At 46.1% G+C, this 24,014-nt stretch overlaps 1 protein-coding gene across 2 annotated transcripts in view; it reads right to left on the reverse strand.

Annotated features, from left to right (window-relative positions):
- Positions 1–24,014, reverse strand: part of LOC119385985 (hemicentin-2) — a 398,197-nt gene that overhangs the window by 29,377 nt on the left and 344,806 nt on the right. The window contains exon 12 of one of the 2 annotated variants that reach the window (XM_037653341.2): positions 1,620–5,317. The exons of the other annotated variant lie outside the window; for it this stretch is intronic. Coding sequence (XP_037509269.2) covers positions 5,292–5,317 — 26 coding nt within the window. The 3' untranslated portion in view covers positions 1,620–5,291. Of the gene's footprint in view, positions 1–1,619; positions 5,318–24,014 lie in introns of those variants that run through there. 2 annotated transcript variants of the gene reach the window in all.

A 24,014-nucleotide genomic window follows, 5' to 3' on the forward strand; every position in this document is an offset into this window, starting at 1 on the left:
CGCCTCCATAATGGCTTTAGAATGTGAAACGACCGTTCCCGAGCTCTATTGTCATTTTGTTTTCACCACATGGAGATTAGATAGATAGATAGATAGATAGATAGGATAGCTAGATAGATAGATAGATAGCTAGATAGTAGTAGATAGATAGGATAGATAGATAGATAGATAGATAGATAGATAGATAGATAGATAGATAGATAGATAGATAGATAGATAGATAGATAGATAGATAGATAGATAGATAGATAGATAGATAGATAGATAGATAGATAGATAGATAGATAGATAGATAGATAGATAGATAGATAGATAGATTAAAGACAGAAGCTAGCACTGTTGAATATGCCAGTCATTCCAGGTTTTTGCACTCTGAACGATTTGGTCTCGTGTCATCATTGTTAGTGTGCTGTAAGTCATGGTTGAACTTTCTGAAAAATAATTACGCCTTGGGTTACTACTGACAAGAGTGTTTGAACGGGAGAGAAGGAGAAAGCAAGAAGAGGAAAGACAGGAAAGCTAACCAGAAGAGCCTGCAGTTTTCTACCCTGCAATGGAGGAGGTAATGAAATTGTAGCGTCAAGCTTATGCGGACTAGAGCTTGTGTAATGAGACAAGTTCTGCCTGAAAGAAGCCCACATGCGCTATTTAAATACAAAAACCCACACTGCAGTTGTCAGGCGTTTTAAACGGATGGGTTTCCTAGAGGCATTTCGCCTGATTTATTGTCGTTTAACGACGCCCGATTCACACCTCCGAGAATTTCCCATCGGTTTGAAAGCCCATTTACATATGTTCTGAAGCGGCCGCGGCAGGTTTAACAGTCTTTATCTACTTCGCGCACGAAGGAGCGTACAGGGAGCGTTCAATGTCAGCAGCTTTCACCAAGCTGGTTTTGATAAGCCAATCAAGACGGCACTTTTTTTTTCTTTTTTTTTTTTGCGCTCTCGTTTTACATTATCATGGCCACTTCCACGAGGTCGCCATATTCCCGCTGTAGGTACTCGGGACATAGTGAACTGTGATTGAAGGTATTCAACCAGCTTGGGGATAAGGGCTATGTCACTGACGTTTTGGCTTATCGCGCAGGTTATCGTCGATGTCCGTTACGAAGGGGGCGCTCATGGCATACTGTACTGTGGCATCCGCAAGTAGAGTGTACTAGACCAGGGGAGTGCTCGGATCGAGCTTCGAAAAGTGAAGCCCAAACAGGGTCAATCCGCTTGCGGCGCTGCGATCGGTAGTCTGCAATTTGTCGTCGTTTAAGAGTAGCGCGCGTCTCCGCCAAAGTGGTGCAGGGGTAGAATGCCCGCTTCCCACTGAAAAACCCCAGGTTCGAATCGCAGCTGTAGATGGTAGGTTTTTATTCTTAGTGTCACCTTTTATAGCTGTATTGGTTTTCCTTTGTTTTTTAAAACTAGCTTCTTATGATTTTGTTTCCTTGCCTCAGTTTACAGCATATATGCGTATCTCGTATAGTCTCGCGATATCCATCACCAGCATTCGAACATATAAAGAAATACACTTCAGGACCACCTTACTGCTGAAAGAAATGAGAACAGAATAAATGCACACCGTACAAGAAAACACAGTCGGAACATTTCAATCAGAAAGCTGAAATGCTCCGTAATCTTTTTATTATATTCATCTTTCTTTTTTTTTTTGTTTCTTGAAGATACACACACAGTACGCGGCGTTTTGAGAGTTCTCGGTGGGCAAACAGCAATGTCGTGCGTCCATAAACGCCCCCACCATGTGTATACATTCGTGCATTCACGCAGGCATTCACTCGCACACAACGCGATCACGCCACCATTTCTCGAGATATATTATTCGCGCGTGGGGCTACAGAACAGATGCACAGCACTATGTCCACGAGATTTCACGGCAAACGTTCAGTGTGTTTGTGTTTCATTTCCTCCTGTCATCGACGCAGTGGGCTCGTCGATAGTATTTGAATAAGCGACGCTCGAACACACATCAACATCTGAACGGATAGGGCGAACAGCCACTGTTCAACTCTGTACTGAGCAACACTTCAAAGTGCGCACTCAGCGAGACTCACGCCATTCAGAGATGAGCATCGCGCCGTTTTGAAGCCGCCGGTGATGGTTAAATGCGAAAGAAATGTCGGCGCTCCTTCAGGGACTTTCCCGAGAGGTAGTTTTCACGCTTTAATAAACTGCAGTAAGCGAATGGCTTCATATAACACACTGTGCTTACTCAAGCGCGTTCGAGGTAAGCACGCACGAAACCGCGCAAGCGCATCGAAATGCAAGAAACTAATCTCTTTATCACCTTTCAACAGGCAAACGGCAAAATCTCGTACGAAACAACGTTCTTATTCTCTCGAAAACGCGAACACTGTACACGGGAAATGCAGGATAATATAACAGCATAATCTACTCTACGTTAAGTTTTGTGATTGCATCGAGAGCACGCTTTGTGTGTCTGGCACAATAGAACGCAGAGCTGTTTTGGTCATTGTAGCGACGGTGTGCCAGCGTCGCTTACTGAATAGTTAGGCTACATAACTATTTTTATACGTTAAGCAGGGACCCGGCTTTTATTACGCGGCCTCGTTATCATCATCGACCGCAGCAGTGCGTCAAAACTTGGGGCTTCGCGCAAACCGTCATACGCGCGAATGCGGTGCAGTAGGTATATAGAACGTTTGATGGTGCCAACTGCGAACATATTCAACAATCTGCGGCTACGGCGTTCGCAAACGCCGCCTGGTGTAAACAAAAACTGCAAGGACCAGATTTGTCGAGCCGCTTTCTATTTAAGTGAGTGACTAACAGCAAAGCACGAATGTAAGCCACTTTGCCATATCCCCATGGACGATTTACAAAATGGCAGATCGTTCATTATCAGCGCACAGACACAACAGAAAAAAAAAGGAAACGTAAGCTCCTTCGATATTCACGTGAGCGCTAAGTTCTCGCGGTGTGACCGATTTCCCGAGGAGCCTCGTTTCATGGATGCGCATATATTATTGACTAGACTATCGATTTAACATTAGAAGCTTTTGTGTTCCTTTCCGAACGCAGCACGCGACATTGTACACCTTCTCTGTTGTTGTGTGCGTGGATAATCGATGGCTTACGAAATTAATACATTATTCAGCAACAAATTCGCTGGGCGTTACTCAAACACAGTGCCTTTAAGTGCAACTAGAAAGAAAACAAACAAAAAATTACACCATCTCCCGCTAAAGGGGACCATGAGGCAATGCGAAGCAGCGTTTCGGCATGTCGAGCCCGCGTTTCATAGGGGAAGTGGAGAGGAGGAGCGGGAGTGGAGAAGGGGAGAGGGCGAGTGGAGAGAAAGTGTGTGGAGAGGGTTTGCACATGCGCAGTAAGGGTGGTCACGCCGCACACCACCACCGGATTGAACTCCGCCATAAGATGCTTCGCATCTAAAACACGCATTTGTGGTATGCATTAATTAATGCCTCGAAACTGAGCACCCAGGGTGTGAAATGATTTAACGTTAAGAATAGACCAATGAGGAGCGAAATAAAAGACAGCGGTTCTTGACGTTGTTATGCGTTGTTCCCAGTTTGGGAAGAACGGGAGCGTAGGTGCGCGCTGTCTGTTTCTTCAAAGCGACCGGTCGAAAACCTAACAAAACATAAATTCAAACGCTCGATAACGGTCCCGAACAACGTGACAATACCCAACCACTTATCCTTACGGTATATGCAGATGTATATTCGTATCTTCTATCTCCTTCGTATCTCTCAACTCTTTCTGTTTTTTTTTTTTCATTTGGCCTTCTACATATTCAAAGCAGCGATGCACATACAGCATTCTTGAGCGTACACAGATTGTTTGTTTCAAGTCACTAGAGGACTCCGATATCACACGATATCAACGTGAAGCAAATAGCGTCAAAACTTAAGATGACTAGCATTCCGTTTTTCTAAATCCAAGTACACGGGCCGTTGAGGCCCGTGTACTTAGATGCAGGTGCACGTTAAAGAACCCCAGGTGGTAGAAATTTCCGGAGCCCTGCACTACGGCGTCCCTCATAATCATATCGTGGTTTTGGGACGTTACACCCCAACAATTATTATTGTTATTACCGTTTTTATGGCCGCTCATAACTATGCATTTCGAGTGCATTTGCCGAGGACCTCAGCAAGCGATTACAAATGATCATCTTGAACACTCACTTACATCTGCATGACTTCGCATATCGAGCGTAGAACGGCTCGCATCACACGAATGACGTGATTCACAGCGATGGCACTGTCATCCTCGCCATAACTGGCCAACAATTACTTCTATAGACATCTTACATTTCTTTCTCGGATGCAACCACCGTAATTTGCTTGGCAGACCTTATGCTGAAGGCTACAAACGGAGCACCTTCAACGTCGGTTATTTATTCGAGAAACATACTCGCCACCTCACCGCAGGTTGAGGTGGTGCCCTTCGTATCACACCGCTTGCGTTAATAAGCAACTCACTGGCTACTATCACAATAAAATAAAATGACGTTTCGGTATCAATGTCAACAAGGGATCTGTATGGATCCCGAAACGTCATTTTATTTTATTTCGACAAAGCTATGGGCAGTCCAACGGGCCGCGACGCAGCAGAGAGACTTGCTCTTTCTGTTCCGACGTGGGAGCGGCCCGCAACGTGTTAAAGCGCGTTCCGAGGGACCATAGTAAAGTTTTTCCGTCCATCCATCTATTGTTTAGTGACCTGCTTATTACCAACGCCTTTACCTTAGCAGACGGTATTCCGTCGAACTCTCGACTACACCGCTTCTCTGCGCATCGCATTCTATTTACCGCTGCAGACGCCCCGGTGCGATATGGGTTCATGTCACTGATCCCATTACTGATTAAAGGCATCAGTGACAGTTCACAAGTCCTGAACACTCGGAATAAAGAGAGAGAGAAAAAACAACGGAGAAAAGAAAACATAGATGATCAGAACACAGACACACACACATACACCGCCAGGCCCGCACCAATCACAGCGCGGCGTCCTCCGAACCCCGTATAAGGCACACAACATAGTTCTGAGACGGCGTCGAGCGCGCTGGTCACGGACTTTCTTTTCTAGGCACGGGTCACCATCGCAGTGTGTGTCGCCGTTTCTCTCCTATAGCATCTCTATACGGGCTCAGCGAACGACTCTTGATATACGCGACGAACGGCGGCTGGCGGTGTCGTCGTGATGGGGCGACGCTTGCCCCCGTTTTTTGTTCCTTGGCTTGGTTCCTTGTGGATAGAGGCGCCTCGCGATGTTGCTTATCTGGGCCGACGTCGATCACCTGATGTCCAGACAACTGTAGTCTGCGATAAGAAGAAGAGAAAGAGAGAACAAGGTGGTTAACCAGATCGCAGTATTCGGTTTGCTAACCAGCATTGGGGCACGGGCAACAGCAGCACACAACCGTAAAAGACGCTACAGTAAACGAAAAGAAGAGAGCACGAAACTGCCACTGAGACCGCAACATTCGGAAACGTTCTGTCAAAGAAAACACAGAACGTGTAGTCGTTCGTCCAAACATTTGTGCGAAGGCAGGGCTTAATTATCAGTAGGGACAATTAGCGAGGTTATGCACTTCTGGGATTTCTGGGCACATAGCAATTGTAGTTAACGCAGCATTCCTTAATCTTGCGACACCTACACTGCAGCCAGTCCGTCTAGTAAACACGTCGCACTTTGTGCTGACTTGGGTGTGCTGGGTGCGCATATATACGATTAACAGGACGACGAAGCGACCTTGCAAAGGTGGTAGTGTATGCGAGGTTGTTGCGGAACAAGGGTCCATATTCACAAAGCTTTCACTTCGCAAGCGTTCTTCGGCAAACGTGCTTCGCTAATGATGTTCCAACATCACTACTGGCTAAAAACGTTTATTACGAACAATTCTAACATAACTCTTTCGGGTTCAGGTTGCTCAACCACGACCGTTATCATAATCATAATCATCATTTTTGCAGAATGTTTTCACGTCCCTTGCAGGTCGAAGGCCTTTTTCAATGTTCTCCCATTTGCCCTATCTTGTGCGAGCTGATAAAATTTTTTTCCCTGCGATTTTTTTAATTTCATCGCTCCATCTAACTCGCTGCTGTCCTCGGCTTCTTTTCCATCCCCTTTTTAGTATCCCTGTCTTTTACGAAATCCGAAACATCACTTCAATGCGCGAACGTGTAAATATTACATTTCATGAGACAAAAAAAAATAATAAGTAGAACTGGTTCGTTTAGCTAGTGTCTGAGCTTGCTTAACATGTTTGTTTCTGGCAGAAAGTGCGGAACATAAGAAAGAAAGGACTCGGTCTCTTTCCTGTTCCTTTTCTTATTGTTCCGTATTTCGCATTAGAGACAACACGTAATTCAAATAAACAATATAAATAATTATGATTAGCCGTTGAGCAATGCTGCGGATAGTAAAACCACATCTGATAATGCGGTCGATATGACCGTTTCAGAGGAGTAAAGAATTAAACTTCAGCGACAGCGTTTGCTAATAGCCTTGAAGTAGCGTGTTATTCGGGGGGAAAAGAATGTATACGTGCGAATCTTACACGAGTGAAATATGGGGAGCCTCAGTAAAGCGGCGCGTCATAACAACCGCATGACACGTCACGACAAGCGGCTTGCTGCTCCTCTGACCCCAATTGGCTCAAATGTCACGACCTCCTCCTCGCATGAAACTCGGCGGGGCGAGAGCTTTTCCAGCGGCGCCCGCTAAATAGGCAAACGTCTACGTTATAAGGCAGCAGTGCGCCGCCGGAAAAGAATGGGGTCTCGCCTTTTTTCGCGAACATTTCGCTCTCAGCGTCTCTCCTCCCATTTTTTAACGTTCTCCACAGTTGGCAAGATGCGCATCGTCTTCCTCTTCTCTTCATCCCTCTTCCCCAACCACCCCCCTCTCTTTTTCCGCTCACCATTTGTAGCAGCGGCATCCATGCTTACATAAACAGCGCCGAGTACGTCATCGTAGACGCCGCTTCTTCGCCATCTTTCGTTCCCCACCGAGAAAAAAAGAAGAGTAAGAACTAAAACGGCGTTCCTTCTTCGCTTTCCTTATTTCTTCTAAATCTCTTTTAACAGCAAGCCCAGTAGCCAGCTCCTGGGACGGCGTGATTTATCGCCCGAAAAACTTTGAGCCGCAGACGACGACGCGACGCGTTTGTCCGTTTGTGCGTGTTGCGGCGGTGTCAGTGTACGCTGCGGAACCAAGCGAGCATGCAGTTCGCGTTGTTCCTCTTTCCTTCTGTCTCTTCCTTCTTTCCGTCTTCCCTTCTAATGCTTCCTTTCTTCGCTGCGTTTACAGCGTTTTTGTTCTATCCTTCCTTGCTGCATCACTGCCTTCTGCTCGCTGCTCCGTCTTTCCCGGGGACCATCGTTTCCTTCCCTCGTAGGGAAAAGGCTGCCCCCTTTTATCGCCCCTGCTCTTCCTTCCAAGCGAAAGTTTAGGCCAGATCAGGCGCACAAGCGAAAACGCGCCACTCGTTTCATAGTCGTCGGGGGCCGAGCTTGTTCTCGCGCTCGGCAGGAGCCAGTTCTTCCAGCCGTAACGACGAGATGGCGCTAGCTTCGTCGCCGCCGTCATGCTGCGGTTGATGGCCGACAGCCTCTTCCGAAGGAGCTTGACTTCTCTTTCATTCCTTCCTCTTTATTTCTCTCCGCTCCCCCCTCTCTCTTCAACTCTTTTTCTCTTTAAGCGGTTATTTGTTTCGTCCCCCGCCCCTTGCGTGGAGGAAAATGCGAAAGAGTTCCGCCCGGCAGAGCAGGTTGGGAAGCACGGCCACTCGGGGGATATCTCTTGTCGACCGACTCTTAAAAAAAAAAAACGGCCTCTCCCTACGGCTGGCCGATAGTTCGGGAACGAATAAGGTGTCGTATTCACTTGATTTCACCTCACCTTCGCCATCGTCCGCTTTCGTAACAGATTTTTTGGATAAGAGCGTCGTTTAGGCTAATTGATGTGTTAATTCATTTAGCTCACACTACCGCAGCGCTAACTCGTGCCTCATCGACATTTGCGTTACATTGCTGAGGACGACTGACGGCCGAAGCCACAGGTTGATGAGAAAGCGGAGTAAAAAAAGTAAAGAAAGAAAAAAAAAGAGGGGGGGGGAGAGAAAGGTGGGCGCGTGTTTAGAGGAACGTTAGAGAGACTCAGGCGGCCGAAAATGATCCGATGACTTCCATTAAACCATCTTTCACAGCGTAACTTTTGCTCTAGGTCGTTAAACTCAAAGGATCAATCGACAAATAACCTCATATGTACGAATGACAGCCTAGAATAACACCAACACATTTCCTGCAATACGAAATGCACATCTCCTGTAGCCTTCCTTTCCTGTGTCCGTTTTTTTGTTTGCTGGTTTTCTTCTTCATTCATGTACCCATTGAGCCGGCCCTCGGCATGAAATGCACAGTAGTCGCAAGCGAGTTGCTTTTGTGCTGTAGCTGACGTTTCCTATAGAGCAGTGTAACACAGTGCGACAGTAGTCGCACAGTTCCTCATAGTGCGTGCATGGCGGCGACATGCCAAATAGCCGGCGTTAGCCTCTGATTGTACTCCACTCGCCGCGTAACAATGTCGCGCAGGCTGCATCAAAACATGAAGTGACGGATGACTACAGTGTCCCCACAATGCTCCATTCTTGCTCCAGCAAAATCCATAGTAGTCCTGCATTCTTTATTGCATTAGACGGTACTCTGCAATTAGATGGCTAACGCATTAAACCTCGCGTAAAATGAGTAGTAAAAAATAAATATAAAAAAATGAAAGAAATACAAATGCCGATGGAACAACTTCCTCCACAGAATTCGTAAATCTACGACGTAAGAAAGACGTATACTAACCGATGTTATATATGTTCGATCGGGACAACTCTTGTTCGTGTGCGTGCCTTCGAGAGTGCGCAGCGTCTTAGGGCCCAGAAAGAACGTATGGGCATTCTAATTGCAGCGCCACATCTCTATACCAATAACCGCCTAGCACGGTTTTTCCTTGTTTCTCTTTCTCGCCTCTTTGCTTTTCTCTGCCTTAATTGTTTAAATCACTCCTAACATGTAGTAGCAAGCATGGAGCTATTGGGTCAATGATGACGTTAGTCTTCTTCTTGATCTTTGCCTTTGCGTTGCTTTTTGTGAAAAAAAAAGAAAACTGAGGGCAAGCGGCTAAAAAGCGGGAAAATGCGGTAGGTGTAACCGAAGAGAACTGAGATTGAGCAGCCGCGAGGAAAGTTGGGCGTTATTGACGGTCCGCTTGCGCTGCATCCGAGAACAGCCCCATAACCATTCTTCTATACCCTCTCCCGTTCGCTTAACATGCGCGGCTTGCCCATCATACGGATGATCGAAGCGGAGTCAACGTGGTTGCTTATAGAACTTCCTGTGCGCGAGATATTGGATACCTCGCGTAACCTGGCGTTGCTTGGCGTCGCGTAAAAAGGTCAGCCAACACATGGTACAGGTCAGCGCAGATTAAGAACGCCCGCGATAGGACAGCAGAGCAGACACCGACTTGTTTTTGGGTGTCCGTTCTTACTTTGTGCTAAGCTACCATAGTTACCGTTTTCCAATAACTTCAGGAAAGGGTGCGTACAAGTAGTTCAAAGAATAGTACATAACACTCCAAATCGCTTTCCGTTTTTCTAAAATCGGAAGAAGCCACCGGTGACCCAGTGGTTACGGTTCTCGGTTGCTGACCCGTAAAACGCGGGTTCGATCCTGGACGCGGCGGTCGCATTTCGATGGAAGCGACGTGCTGGAGTTCCCTGTACTGTGCGATTTCAGTGCTCCTTAAAGAACCCAAGGTGGTCTAAATTATCTCGAGCCCTCCGCTACGGCGTCTCTCATAGGCCGAGTCGCTTTGGGGCGTTCAATCAATCAATCAATCAATCAATCAATCAATCAATCAATCAATCAATCAATCAATCAATCAATCAATCAATCAATCAATCAATGTTACAAAAATATTTGGACCGTACTGAAAATTGGCAGCGCAAACAAACGGGACACAGAAGAGGAACACAAACAGGCGCAGTTCAATTTTCAGTATGAACCTATACCAACTTGTCCGCCTTTCAACACTTCTGCAATATTTGGACCGTTGGCCTGGGTGGCTATATAGTTATCGGTCCAATCTAATACACGAGTTTTTATGTACATGTTAGTAGCAGAGGTGCCTAAAAATGGAACCAACATAAACATGAAAGACGAACCAGACCGTTACAAGCTCGTTATTAACGTCATTACTACCTCGTCCCTAATAACCCGCTACTTAGGTTCGCGACGCAGTTTATTTGTCATGCATACGTCGAGTGAACGACAGTAATGACAACACCCATTTTTAGCGTGCAGGCGTCTGCCTACCTATAAATAGGAAAAATAATGACGGATAACCTCGGCGTATAAACTGCACAGAGGGACTGGGGCTCAACGAAACCTACATATATGCCAGCACAGCTCGTGGAATATATTGTTACGCAGCTCATGTTAATTTTTTATGATGTGGTGCTTCGCGAGTTCGACGTAGCCTTCGATCCGGCTAATTTACATCTGTTGGTGTGTATGTTGCGCACAGCGCCAAATACATGGTGGTTCGATATGTCTGTGAATGCGTGCGCCTGCCTGCGGTACTTGTTGCGGCCATGTCTCCCTAATATATACACATGCATGCGTGTATCCGCACGGTAGAGTTTGCTAGATGTGGCGCGTCACGCCACAGTGGTATAGGCATGGTGCGTTTTCTTTTCTTTCTTTTTGATGGCTACGGATGGTAGAATTCGATATGCAAGACCAAACACACGTGCAGCATATTAGCAAACGTCATCACTCCATCCTGTTGTGCTTAGTGTGCACAACTGCATCCATCAGTATACCTTTAACACCCAGCGTGTAATCCATCATTTATGCTTTGGACAATACCAAAAGCAGCTCTGCACGTTTATGCATCGCTGCAGCTAACTTACAGGGTAGCACTCTTTTAGAATATGGCGTGCAGATGGTGTTTCATGTCGGGATACAAATCAATACGGTATATACATCTAGGCGCAATCACGTGATGGCAATAGACAACGAAGACCGAGAAGAAGAAAGGATAAATTGAATTGTTTGTGTCTAAGCGTACAAGCTATAAGAAAGAAATAAACAAGCTGCCAGTAGGAGAGACAGAAACGTTATTAAATTGGAGTTCAACCGCAGGTTTCATAATAATACATTAGAGGGAAATCTGGCGCTAGTGTCTATAGGAAGTGCTACTCGTGGCACTTCAGCAAGCATGGGAATCATGGGTAGTACATGGATTTGCCTAAACTTTTTTTCTGCTCCGTGTGGCTCTGTGTGGCCTTCAGCCGCTTTGTATCAAGACGAAGTTCACGAAGTTCAGCAGTCGCGCTTTAGCAACTTGACCAATTTAGGCTCGCCAATTAAAAGAAGCTCACGTGGTTCACAACGAGCCATTCTTTTATCCGAAACGAAAGCCATAACACAATAAACAAAACCACAGGTGAGTTCAAAGCCGAAAACACAAAGACTAGCCAAATCCGTGTACTACCCATCATTCCAACAGAGGCTGAACGATCCCAGCGCCACAGTTGTCTCAAGTAAATAGAGAGTTTTATTGCCGGGGTCCCACGGTGGCTTGAGAACGTAAGCCCTAGCCTTCGTTTGTATTCTCCATGGTTGAACGCAAGAGCGTGCGTAAGGAAGCTGTTTGGGGTCCCCGGCGCTAAGACTCACAAATATTTTTACGGTAGAATAGCGCAAATACCACGACGAGAGAAGATGGGAGACGAACAAGCGCAAACTATCAACTGATTTTATTCGAAAAGCACACACATATATAAACGAGCAAGGTCATAGTAACGAGTCACCTTAGCAAACACTTAGCGAGGCCATCTATCATGTTGCATGCCACAGAGGTAGATAACTTGAACGCCTGCCACTAATCGAGTTTAGTGTTTGCTAAGGTGACTCGTGACTATGACCTTGCTCGTTTATATATGTGTGTACTTTTCGAATAAAATCAGCTGATAGTTTGCGCTTGTTCGTCTCCCATCTTCTCTCGTCGTGGTATTTGCGCTATTCTACCGTAAGAATGAACCAACTCGCGCAGCAAGTCACTTTACTGAAGTTCATCACAAATATTGTAGGAAACTCTATGACCGCAGAGTCCTTCGATTGGCACTGGGAGTGTATGTAATCCTCAGTACAGGACCGCATGAGCCGCGGCCTCTTGGCGCGATCTTCTGTCCTAATCTAGTTGGTTCCGAGAGTTCACGCTAGACAAACAAGATTGCCGCTGTTTGGTGGGGTATGGCATTCGGGGATTTACGGAAGTAAACTGAAAGTCAAAATTGGCATTGTGGCTCTCCTCCTTCTCCTCTTCCACTCTTATTCTCTTCCATGCCACATTTTCCCTTTCCAATTACAGGGTAGAGAACTGAAGATCTGCTCTCGTTGACCTCTCTGTCTCTCTCTCTCTCTCTTTCTATCTACGCATCTGTACTGCACACTCTGGTATTCGTAGACAACGCGCCCAGTCAAACCTATGACCTTCAATGTTGAACATCCTGTATACCTTGCTTTGGTATACTTTCAGTGCAATATCGAACACATTCATTTGACCTAACCGCACTTTACAGAAGGAACACGTATGTAGGAGCTTTACCCAGCTGCTGTCTTGCCTAGATGAAAAAGTTCCCTTGTGAAGTAACTAACAATAACATCTGGGGATTTACGCGTCAAAACCACGACATGATTATGACACGCAGTGGTGGAGGGCTCCGGAAATTTCGATCATCTGGTGTTCTTTAATGTGCACTGACTCGCATAATACACGGGCCCGTAGCATTTCGTCCCCATCGAAATGCGACCGCCGCGGCTAGGATCGAACCCGCGACCTTCGTGTCAGCAGCCAAGCGCCGTAACCATTGTGCCACTGAGGCGGACGCAAGTGAAAAAAACTGAACGGAGTTGCGTTATCGTTCATTCTGGTTAGTGATAAAAAGAATAATCATATAAACAAGACATTTGCGCTAAATGAGGATTCATCTATCTATTCGAAATTATTCCTGCCAGTCTATATGTGAGCATGTTACAGTCGAGAGGTTTGAATCGATGACGAATGGGGCAATGTTTGTGACTGTGTGCAAGACGAAACAGTGCACGACTTACTGCCCATTATTATGCGCCAGCTATGTCTTCATTGCCTTGAATAATGGTCGAAACTGCAACTTTTAAGGCGAGGACCTTACATGTACACGTTTGAAGGTCGTGTGAGGTCCCAAAGAGCGGTCCAAGAATAGAAAAGTACGTGTGAGCAAGAGCTGCGCGTCTGCTTTGCCCACCTCGTCCTTCCTGCGTTGCGGGAGTGAAAAACAGCAGTTGTTCCGTTGGTTCCGTGTACGAATACAACCGATGAGCGAAGCTCGTTAGAAATGGGACGCAAACGACTATCCGCCTGATCTCGCAGCTGGCTTTCATGAAGGTGGTAGGGTGGGGAGAGGGCCTGCTGCACTCAGTGGCAGGAACGACTGAGGGTGCGGCGCGCGCAGCGCAGGTAGAGGGGTGCGAGCGGTGAGGACCTTCGACGACGGAACGCAGCGCGCAGCGCACGCAGCGTCTCGTTGTCTCTTAAAAGACGGCGCAAGGTGGTGACACCATCCGCTACTACCTTCGACGAAGCGCACGTAATGCGCTAGAATGATGGTTGTCATTTCACAATCCACAATAAAGGTGGTGAAAGTGAAGGCGACCATTATAACCAGTTGTGCACAGAGCTTATTTCTTTTAACCTCAAATTTCTGGTGCGCTAGAACTAAACCGCTCAAGGCCTAAACATTTCCTATTAAATCACCGGCCACTGCAACATAAAGCGATGCTTAAGAGAAGGAAGCCTCGACGGCGCGGAGGAGTGCCGGCCTAAGGAGCGTCGCTCCTAAAGAACCATTCAGAGAAAGCGCGCGAGCACACAACCTGCGCATCTACTTAGTCCACAGGTGCGCAGTAGGGGCGTGAAGAAGGTTTAGACACGTGCTCCACACAGGTCCTGAGGCTATGACTCTGGCAAGCATGCACGGTCTAGATGAGGGGAGACGCGCGAGTCGCGTTCGCTTTTAGACGTGGTCGAGCTCCATTTGGCTGCTTCGGCTCGCTTGGTTGTGCGTGAAAACTCCATTGCACGGTGCCCATACGTCGCCGTGTGGACTCCGATCTTCATTCCACATCGCTTTTAATCCAACAAGCCTTTCGCCTTCACATACTCAGCACACCCCATAATTTTCTCACTTTGCTAACCAATCTTTCTTTATATGTTTAATAACTCGACTAATAATGAAACGCACAACCGCGCTTTATTTTTCATATACATAATTGTGGGTGCGGTAGTCGGTGCCAAGCCGTGTGTACCATAGTAATTCCTCACTGTCTGGAGTGGTGATAAACCAAGGATACATATTCAGCTTCTCATTAAAGCCAGCATTTCGCTCTCTACGTGCGGCAGAAAAGTTGGAAAGTTGGAACACGCTTAGAAATCTTCTTTACTCTTATGTACAATATAGCATGCTGTTCATTATCATCAATCTGACTACAGCCCCTACAGGGCGAAGGCCTTACCCACGTTTCTCCAGTAAACCCGGCCCTTTAGGTATCTCATGCGGCCACATTATTCCCGCCAACTTTTTAATCTCATCTGACCACCTAACTTAATTGCTGCCTCCCCCTGGAGCGCTTGCCTTCACTTGGAATACAGTTGGTTACTCGTAATCACTACCGGTTTCTTGCTTTCACGCTAAATGCCCATGCCCACGCTGTTACCCGTCAAAAAGAAAACAAAAAACAAAAGCTTACGAAGCCAGTTTTCAATAGATACATACTCTGTGGCCGCAAATATCGGCGCATATCGGCGCGACCCCACAGTGTGTTTCCAGTAGATCCCCGAGAATACACAAGAATTTGCATTCACGACACGCCCACTTTGTTATGCGGTGCATAGCTTCCATTGCGTATTTGCGGTTCGAATTGGCACATATATCCGCATACATGTTTCCAGGGCTCGATGTGCTAGGGCCCGCTGGCTGAGACAGAATACGTGCTTTCACTGCTGTCGTTTTGTTTTGGCGGCTGAATTCCAATGCACTATTGTTACGCGTGGCATTGCTACAAGAGCTATTCGTGACAAACAAGTCAGTGGCGCAAACGTATACAGTTCCTCGAAGGTTTGTGTTAGGTGGAGTTTCCTGACTTGATGCAGCAGTTTGCGTACTGGAATATATCTTTTTATTTGAGTGTAACAATGGTAGAATGAGGGCAATTTAGAAACGGTAGATGGGAATAAAAAGGAAAGAAGGAAAAAAAGCAAAATTGGGACAACCAAATGTCTTTGATGATGAGGGAAGACAAGATTCGCATCATTTAGGGGGGTTCACATCTGAACTAGAGTTGCTGGCAGGCCTGTAGAGGACATTTTCGTGCTTTAGGTATTACTTCTCGTCAGCTGATTGATTGATTGATTGATTGATTGATTGATTGATTGATTGATTGATTGATTGATTGATTGATTGATTGATTGATTGATTGATTGATTGATTGATTGATTGATTGATTGATTGATTGATTGATTGATTGATTGATTGATTGAACTGTTGCCAATAAGCACAAGATGTCTCCGGCTTTTTCAAAGCAGTAAATTCTTAAATTGACGTTCTCAGCCATGCGAGCTCGGGGCAATCGCAGAATGCAAACGAACACGTCGCTGCTGTTGCTGTACGCTAAACAGTTGATGGATTGATGGAAGAGTCCACGAAGGAGGTGACGTTGTAACTCGGCTGCATTCCATATCGGAAAGTGCTTTCTTCGGCAGTTCTGACCAATCGTGGTGGTGACGCTCTGCCACTGAGCTCGAAAATGGGATTGAGACTTCCGGCCGAGTTTCCCGATTATTAACGGACTCAAATGCAGAAATTTCCCCTGTTTAGACTTAAGTGCTTATTAAAGAAACCCAGGTGATGGAAGCAGCCCTCCTACACGATGTTACTTCTAAAATAAGGAGAAGTGTCGGACCGTTATGAGCGTGAAAACTAACAAGTTACCTTTACAGTTTCTCTATTCTCTCCTTTTGCAAATTAAAGATAACACTTCTCCTTAAGATACTTTTTTTTCGGCCACTTTTTTTTTGTAATTTTCACCCCTTTTTTTTGCCAACGAAATTTCCGGAACACTCCAATACGCCGTCTTTAGTAATCATATCGTAATTTTGGGACGCTGAACCCCCACAACTGTGTGTTTTCTATTTATTTTTTTCTTTTTGCAAATTCAGATGCATAACGATTACCTGAACAAAGAGGTGGAGCCTGCTTTACGACTTATATACACCCAACTATGAAAAAAGTCACAGTTTCACCGCAAGGACGAAGCAATGAATGCGATAGCAACAAATTCTAGTGTTACACGAAGTGAGGCTGGCAGCTAACTGTTTTGTATCCGATCTCGCGTAACTACAAAACGCTGATGTAAGAGAATACGGCCGCTCAGGGAGAGATGCTCTCCGCATAGTCACTTCGCGGTGAGAGCGCAGCACGTAGAACGGTATACGAGCCGCCCGTTGTGATGGCTTTTGAGATAGCGCGCGCGCCTGCGATCGCGACCGCGCCCTTAGATTCAGAGTTCAAAGTTGCTCCTCGCGCGACGCGACAGCCCCCCCCCCCCCCCCCCTCTCGCATCTTTTAAGGCTCGGTAAAGAAGGCCGGGCGTTTCCTGTCTGCTTCGACGGCAGACCTCCCCTGAGCGGGGTGATGTTATCGCATGCACCCTCCGAGCGATGGGCCGGCTTGTTTGAACTCTGCTTCGGCCGCGTTCATCTCCACCGCACGAGCGCTCTTACCCGCAGTACAACATACAATGCACGGGGGGATCTTATCAATTTGGACTTCATACCGGAAGGGCATGACGGCGACGGTGGCGGCAAAAACCCGTCGAGACTGTCCATATTGCTATCGCAATAAAACACAGTTAACGATAAATAAAGCCAACTGCACGGTTAGTAAGTTCATACAGCAGAGCGATGTTGGCGATACCTTTTGAGAACGCTGTGCCAGTGCTGTTCCTGTCATGCGGTCTTGCTTTGTAGTTCCATCTTTATGACAACTATAGAGGAACAAGATGCACAGAGAAAGTTCGTTGCTGAGTCACGTCACGACAACGCGGGCCTCTCGCTTGCTTTCCTTAATCTCGGGGAAAAAAATTGTCCTATTTCAAAGCGCCCGAGAAAGCCTCAGAAATGTGCCCAATGAAGCCTACACGATGAGGCTGGTGGTAAGTGCAGACGTGCCAGGGCTCATATCTGAGAAGTGTGACGTGATAAACAAGTGATACACGGCCGGCGCTGCCAGTTATACGTGTACAAATAACGCCAGGATGGGAGTAAACAGGAGGACGGAAAACGGATGAAGTAAACAATCATTCGAAGTGCTGCACCCGTTGCCACTACAGTTCGTTCGCGCAAGAAGAAAGCACAGCAGCATAGCAACGCAGGCAGGCAAGCGTGTGTGTACGTTCGATTACTCTTTTTTTCTTTCTGTTTAAGGATCCATCTCAGGCGAGATGGCGGACGTGATTGGACAGGCAATTGTACCATGCTCGGAGGGCACTCCTACACGCCTCGTAAATTTCCTCACTTTCGTCGCCTCGCGCGAGAGGACGAACGTTAAATTTACCCTCCTCTTCACACACCCTTACGCTCATGCTTTTCGTGCTTCCGTTCTTTCGTTGTTCGCACATTTGTTATTTTGCCCGGAGATAAACCTAGCGAGAGGAACTGTGCCGTTACCCGACAACAAAGTGCTCCGTTACTTGAGAACAAACTGCAAACGTTGTTCTGTGCTACCATAAAAAACAAGAGAGAGAGAAGCAGAGACACTTCTTCATGGCACAGGCTGCCACTTGGCTTTCGTGACTAACTGTTGTGGCTTCAGCAGGTCCACGTTTTAGACTGAGTGCTGGAAGACATCTAAAAGAAAGAGCGCTTGCGTCCGAAAAACTCGCAATTTGCAACGTTACTATTACCACGGGGCACAGACGTCCACACTTCCGTCTGGAGCTGTGAATTGCTGCGTTGCGATGCAAAGAAATCGATATCTATGCGCTGCGGCTGGTGCGAGTAAAATGCTTGCAGACATTGGGGGACAGGAAAAATAAAGAAGAAACGTGGGCCATTCAGTAAACATTTTATTTCCTTGGCAGCGCTACCTAGAAACGATGTAGAAATAAGTGCGTGCGCTTGCACGGTAAATCGACAGCAATTGCCTTCGCCGACATCGGTGACTGTTGTTGCATTGTAGACGTGCGTGCCACATTGTGACGGCGTTGTAAAGCTGTTATGCGCGTTCGCGTGTAGCCAAAATGCTTTAGAATGCTGGCGCATGCGCGCAGCCTCATAAGTAAGATGGTAAGTTGGGCGAGTTGGTTGAAGCTCATTTTGATGAAACAGCGCGTTACTGTAAAACGAAAGACGGCCGCTCCTTTTTTCTCGTCCTGCGTTTAAGTGAAGCACTGCTTCGGAAAAAATGAACTTCAGAAGGGCTGCGCGGCGCAAGGCTTTGCGCGTTTCGATGTATGACATTGCTTTCCAAATAAACCGGTTGTTCATTTGGGCGGTGTTTCCGTCGTCGGGCCTTGTTCTCCACGACTGCAGAAGTCGCAGTTGGTCGTCTTTGTTCTAATTCCGAAGCTCTCCACTATGGCGTGCCTCATAATCATATCATTCTTTTGGCACGTAAAACTTCAGATAATATTATTTTCTTATATTTCTGACAAATACACATGTAAACTAATGTTGTACATTGCGGAGTCATTTTTCTCCGAAAATTTCGCCGGCGTGTACAGTATTCGGAAGCACAGGTGCCGGTCAAAGGAACGAGAAAAAAAAGATTTTAAGTAATATTTCATCAAGATTTCCGTGGGCATATGCACGGCCACCCATGTTACTTCAAAAGTCAATAAGGGTAATAAGGAGAAATACGTAGGCGTAACAGAATAAAGCCAAAGCGTAAAAAAAATGTCGCCATTCCTCGGCGTCGTTCGAAAATAACTAGGCGAAGAGAAGAACGCGATGTCATGACTGGCATGGCGCAACTCTCTTGTGCGTCTACTGCAATGGACTAACCAGAGGCAAAAGAACGCTGCTGAAGCGATCGCGCGCTCAGTGAACCAATCTCTCATCCTTTGCGCGTGTCTGCTTTCCTGCCTTCCAGGAATGTAATGCGGCGAAGCTTAAATAACAGAGAAGCGCCACCGAACGGTGCGCTCCGTGCGCCGCATATTTTAATACATGCTGTATTGCCATTGACGTTTCTTTCCGAAAGCCACTCTAATTAGCTTAGACAGCCCAATCAGCGGCGCTCACTGCGACAGCGGGGAAATGATCCAACATGCTATTTGCTACTGCACTCGCCACAGCGCGCCAGGCTGTCGCTAGCGGCTGTGTCGCCCCGTGTCTGAACAGACAATCTTAGAATGCCGACACAAATGTCGTCTCAGCAGAAGTCTATCAGTAATAATTGTTGGGGTTTAACGTCCCAAAACCCCGACATGATTATGAGGAACGCCGTAGCGGAGGGCTCCTGAAGTTTTAACCGTCTGGTGTTATTTAACGGGTATCTATATATATATATATATATATATATATATATATATATATATATATATATATATATATATATATATATATAAGTACATGGATCTCTAGCATTTCGCTGCCATCGAAATGCGGCCGCCGCAGCCGGGATTCGACCCCGCGACCTTGGCGTCAGCAGTCGAGCACCATATCCACTAGACCACCGCGGTGGACGGGAATCCTAGCAAGGCTTTATTAAAATTTTTGGCGGAGTAGTGGCCTGTTTGACGAATATAATGCTCCTCACCTTCCTCTTTTTTTCATTGTATTTTTTTTTATTGTTCACGCCTGTTTTTCTTTTCATCTTTCTTTCCTCATCGACTTCCCCCTAGTGTAGGGTGGAAAATTATAGATGTGATTTCGGTTAACATTCCTCTCTTCTTGTATCTCTCTCTCTAGGCGGTGTTAGTCGTCTTCAAAGGCGGTTTTTTCACATTGCAACTTGTTTAGCGCAGAAGTCATTTCAGCAGCATACTTTGTTGTATACATCAGAACCGCAATAATGGAAGCGTTAGGTCTTGTGAGGTCATTGAGCGCGTTAACATGGTAATTTCAATATTAACTTTTCATATTCAGCCGTGTAATAAAACCGGGGGCGCGCTCACTAAATTGACATACCGAGATGCACTAAAGTAAATTGCGCGAATCGCGAGGCAGAATGCTCGCAATGAAAGCGGAATCTAATAGCTGTGTAGCGAACTGAAATCCATGACTTGGCTGCAGTGACGAAAAAGAACACTGTCATAAGCGCCTGCCGCAATATGCAATTGCATAAACAGCGATATATTATTTGATTTTATCGTGTATTATAAGGAGCACTGCATCACAGTACTCCGACTTATATTGACCAACTGGTATTCTTCAAGGTAAAAGAAGCAATATCCAACGCGCAGCCGCTATTTGCGGTTTCGTAACGCCTCAAACAGCGCTTTGAAATTGAATCTCGAATCTCTAGACTTTTGCGTACATTTGTTGCTTAATAAATGTTTCAAATAACGCCCTTACAACTACCTTAGGGAACGTGCAAGAGCGCAGCCCTTCTAACTGTCTTCGGAAATGGCTATATATAAGCGTCTAGGCGTTGCCACTCGAATATACTGGAAGAAACTTGTGCGAAGTGGTAATGCACCGTACTCGGCAACACTCCGGCGCGCTTGCTTTCTCCAAACGTATGGAAGAACCCTGAGCTTGCAGCGCTTCACTCTAGCCTTTCGGTGGAGAATCTTGATATAGCTCCTCGAAGATGACACGCTACAGTGCGCGTTGCAAATGTTGGTTTGGAAAACAACATTGAAAAATCCCAAAGAAAATTCCGTTCTCGCTGTGTATATACCGTTTCTTCATAAACGAATGCGGTGCGGATTTTGGTGGGCGTGAAAAGAGCCGGGCGATGTGTCTGAGTCATTTGAACCACTTCTGAGTTCACGAAGAGGCTTCGTAAGTCGAGCGTTGGCAAATCCATATTTTTCTCGAAACACTTCTCGTAATACACGCCGAAACTTTTCATTTTGCGACGGTTGTCGAAGGCTTATGGACGAAGGCGACACAAGTGGATTTGGGAGTCAGCTGGCTGTACGCTAGGCAAGTTCGTCTAGTCATACTGCATGCAAACTAAACATTTGCTCAAGTGGTGAACAAGACAAGCTTCTGACGTCAGCCTGTCTGCTAACAAAACCGTCGTTCACGTACAGACTGAATCACACTTGTCTCTACAGAGCGGCCACTGGGCCAGTTCAGGCGCCTTCTTTTTTGCATAAATATGCAGAGACCGACGCCGTAATGACGCCACACCTAGTCATAACGCCTGCTAGGTCCTTGTGCTATAATTCAAGCATGAATGGAAGCTAATAGCTAATGTGAGGTAGCAGCTGCAGACGGCGACAGCGTCCACAGCCACGTGCCCGATAGCTGTATACGAGTGTGATTCAGGCTGTACTGTCGCGCTCAGTATGAGCTACATCGCGGCAGCGCGTGGCCAAGCGCACTGTACGGTTGTACAGTTGCGCCGATCGTGACGTATTTTCGAGTTATCGGGGCAGGGTTTAGCTGTTCCTCTGAGTGCGCATCGCCTCCGCTTGCTTTCAGGCTCTCCCTCGTTTTGACCTGTCGTGATATCGGCTTCGAAAATGATAACTGCCGCCGTGGGTCCAAGGTCCATGGCCAACACACACCTTACAAAAACGTGCACTATTGGCAGTCGAAAAGTTCCTAGAAAGAAGTGACGTACTTGGAAATTATTCAGAAAAACTTTCAAAAGCTGATTTCATTCATACATTTTGACCTGCATGTGTCGCTTCATGTGCAAACTCATTTTGTATCCACATGACTGGAATTTGCGAATTTCAGTACTGCTATGTAACTGGACGTTTCGTGTTATTTACAGCATACGCAGCGTTCGTGTGATTACATTTTATGTGAACTATACTGTTATGTGACGAGACTGTATCTTGTGTGTGCGTGTGTGTGTGTGTGTGTGTGTGTTTGTGTGTGTTTCCCCTTTTTATGTAAATGAACTATATATATGAACTCTGCCTAGGTAATCTTTTACGCATTTTCTTTTCTTTTCGTTGCTGTAACTTTACCGTGTACTATCATATGGGAAAAGGAGTAGCCGGAGCTAAGCAAAAGTGCCAAATATCTTGAACACTAATGAAAAGAAATGGCCAGAAGTTCCTACAAATAAAGGAGGGCGAGGGTGAAAGCAAGCAAACGGGAGCGATGCGCGCTCACAGGAAGAGCCAAAATCTCCCGATAACTCGAAAATATGCCGTCCGGTGTGTTGTCGTGGTTAATAAATTAAGCTGACCAAGACCTCTGACCGTATCTAACTAATGCGGCGCACAGAAGAAACTAGAGTTGGGCTGGCACGAAATGCCCCAAACGCGCACCGCGTTCGTAACACTGAGTCAGGCTGCAAATAATGACAAAAGGCATGTTTCGCGATATGCTAACGAAATTAACGGCAAGAGCGGAAAGGAAGTGAAAGCGAGAGCTATTGAAATGAGATGGGGCACATGTTTTTTAAATTAAATGGGATATTGATCCGAGTCGTGAAATACAAAGATATACCATGTTGTAGCCGCTCGTACTTCCGTCATATCTTGCTTTTTTTTTTTTCTGAGCAATGGATTTTCATTGTCCGCTGCGATCACGAATCTTGCCTCATTCTGCGCCGCCCGTGTTGCTACATACGAATCGAGTAAAGCAATATACTTTCAATTTCGCCCATTGCCACAATAATAAGAGTTTCATTCTCTCTTTTTTTTTTTTTTTGAAGCAACGCTGTTTCACAACTTGAAAATCGCTTTTGCGTTTGTGAAAATGCAGATCTCAGAAAGTCTGAAAATTTCTTGTTTCTGTCAAAAAGGGCCTAATCGCAATTGTGACGGCCTTCCGTAAAAGCTAATCCAAAATACAAGAATTTGGTATTTCCATGAAGGACCCGGTCGGGGTTTCATGAAAACAATGTTTATCCGAGCAGTTTTTCAATACTCAACCGTCACTGATCTTAGGCTTGCAAAAGATGTATTGTGAACGCTGACTGTGTAGTTCATCTTCAGCTGTATAGAAACCACTGTAATCATCATCTTCGTTTGTCACACGCGCTGCGCCGCTTTGGCCTCACGCCGCGATTACATTGAAATATAACCTTTCGATTACCGTACCGGACGTCGTCTCATAAGTGGTGGAGGTGCTGGTCCGAGGCATAGGATAGACGTCCTTACGAGTAATATTGTTCGGTATAACAAAAGAACAATATATTTCGTGGTGACCGAGAGATTTTCTGACGACGCTGATTGTTAATGCACTCCATGTGACTGAAGGACCCGTATGATTCCACGTGGATCAATGCTGAACTTGCCCATTCTTCATCAGAGATATAAAAGAGTTCCACACAAAGTTCATGGCTCGATACGGCGATTTAAGCTAGAATATTTTCACTAGTTTATAGGAGTAAGAGCGCAAAAAGAGGCAGGACAGGACAGAACTGTCCTTTATTAAACAGCGAAGCTATTCAGGGAATCGTTCCTTGTTCGCCCCGTACCAAAGCACTATCGTCATCATAAACGGTTATGCGCCACAGAAACTGGGTAAATCCCACTACTCACCACTGGTCCACTAGAAATGAAGAAGAAAACTACCTTCATCAAACGGGCGTGTGCCACTGTGCGCCCTATCACAAAACTATCATCATCATAAACGGGTATGTGCCACAGAAAAGCGGTAAATCCCACTACACACAACTTCCACTAAAAAAATTGGCCGCGTATCTGCGTGCTTCGCTGCAAATGTCGTCTAAAGACGATAGAAGAGGCGCTGCGTGAGATATGTACGCCATCTGGCAAT

Source organism: Rhipicephalus sanguineus, chromosome 3 (assembly GCF_013339695.2).
Source record: "Rhipicephalus sanguineus isolate Rsan-2018 chromosome 3, BIME_Rsan_1.4, whole genome shotgun sequence".
Taxonomy (NCBI): domain Eukaryota; kingdom Metazoa; phylum Arthropoda; class Arachnida; order Ixodida; family Ixodidae; genus Rhipicephalus; species Rhipicephalus sanguineus.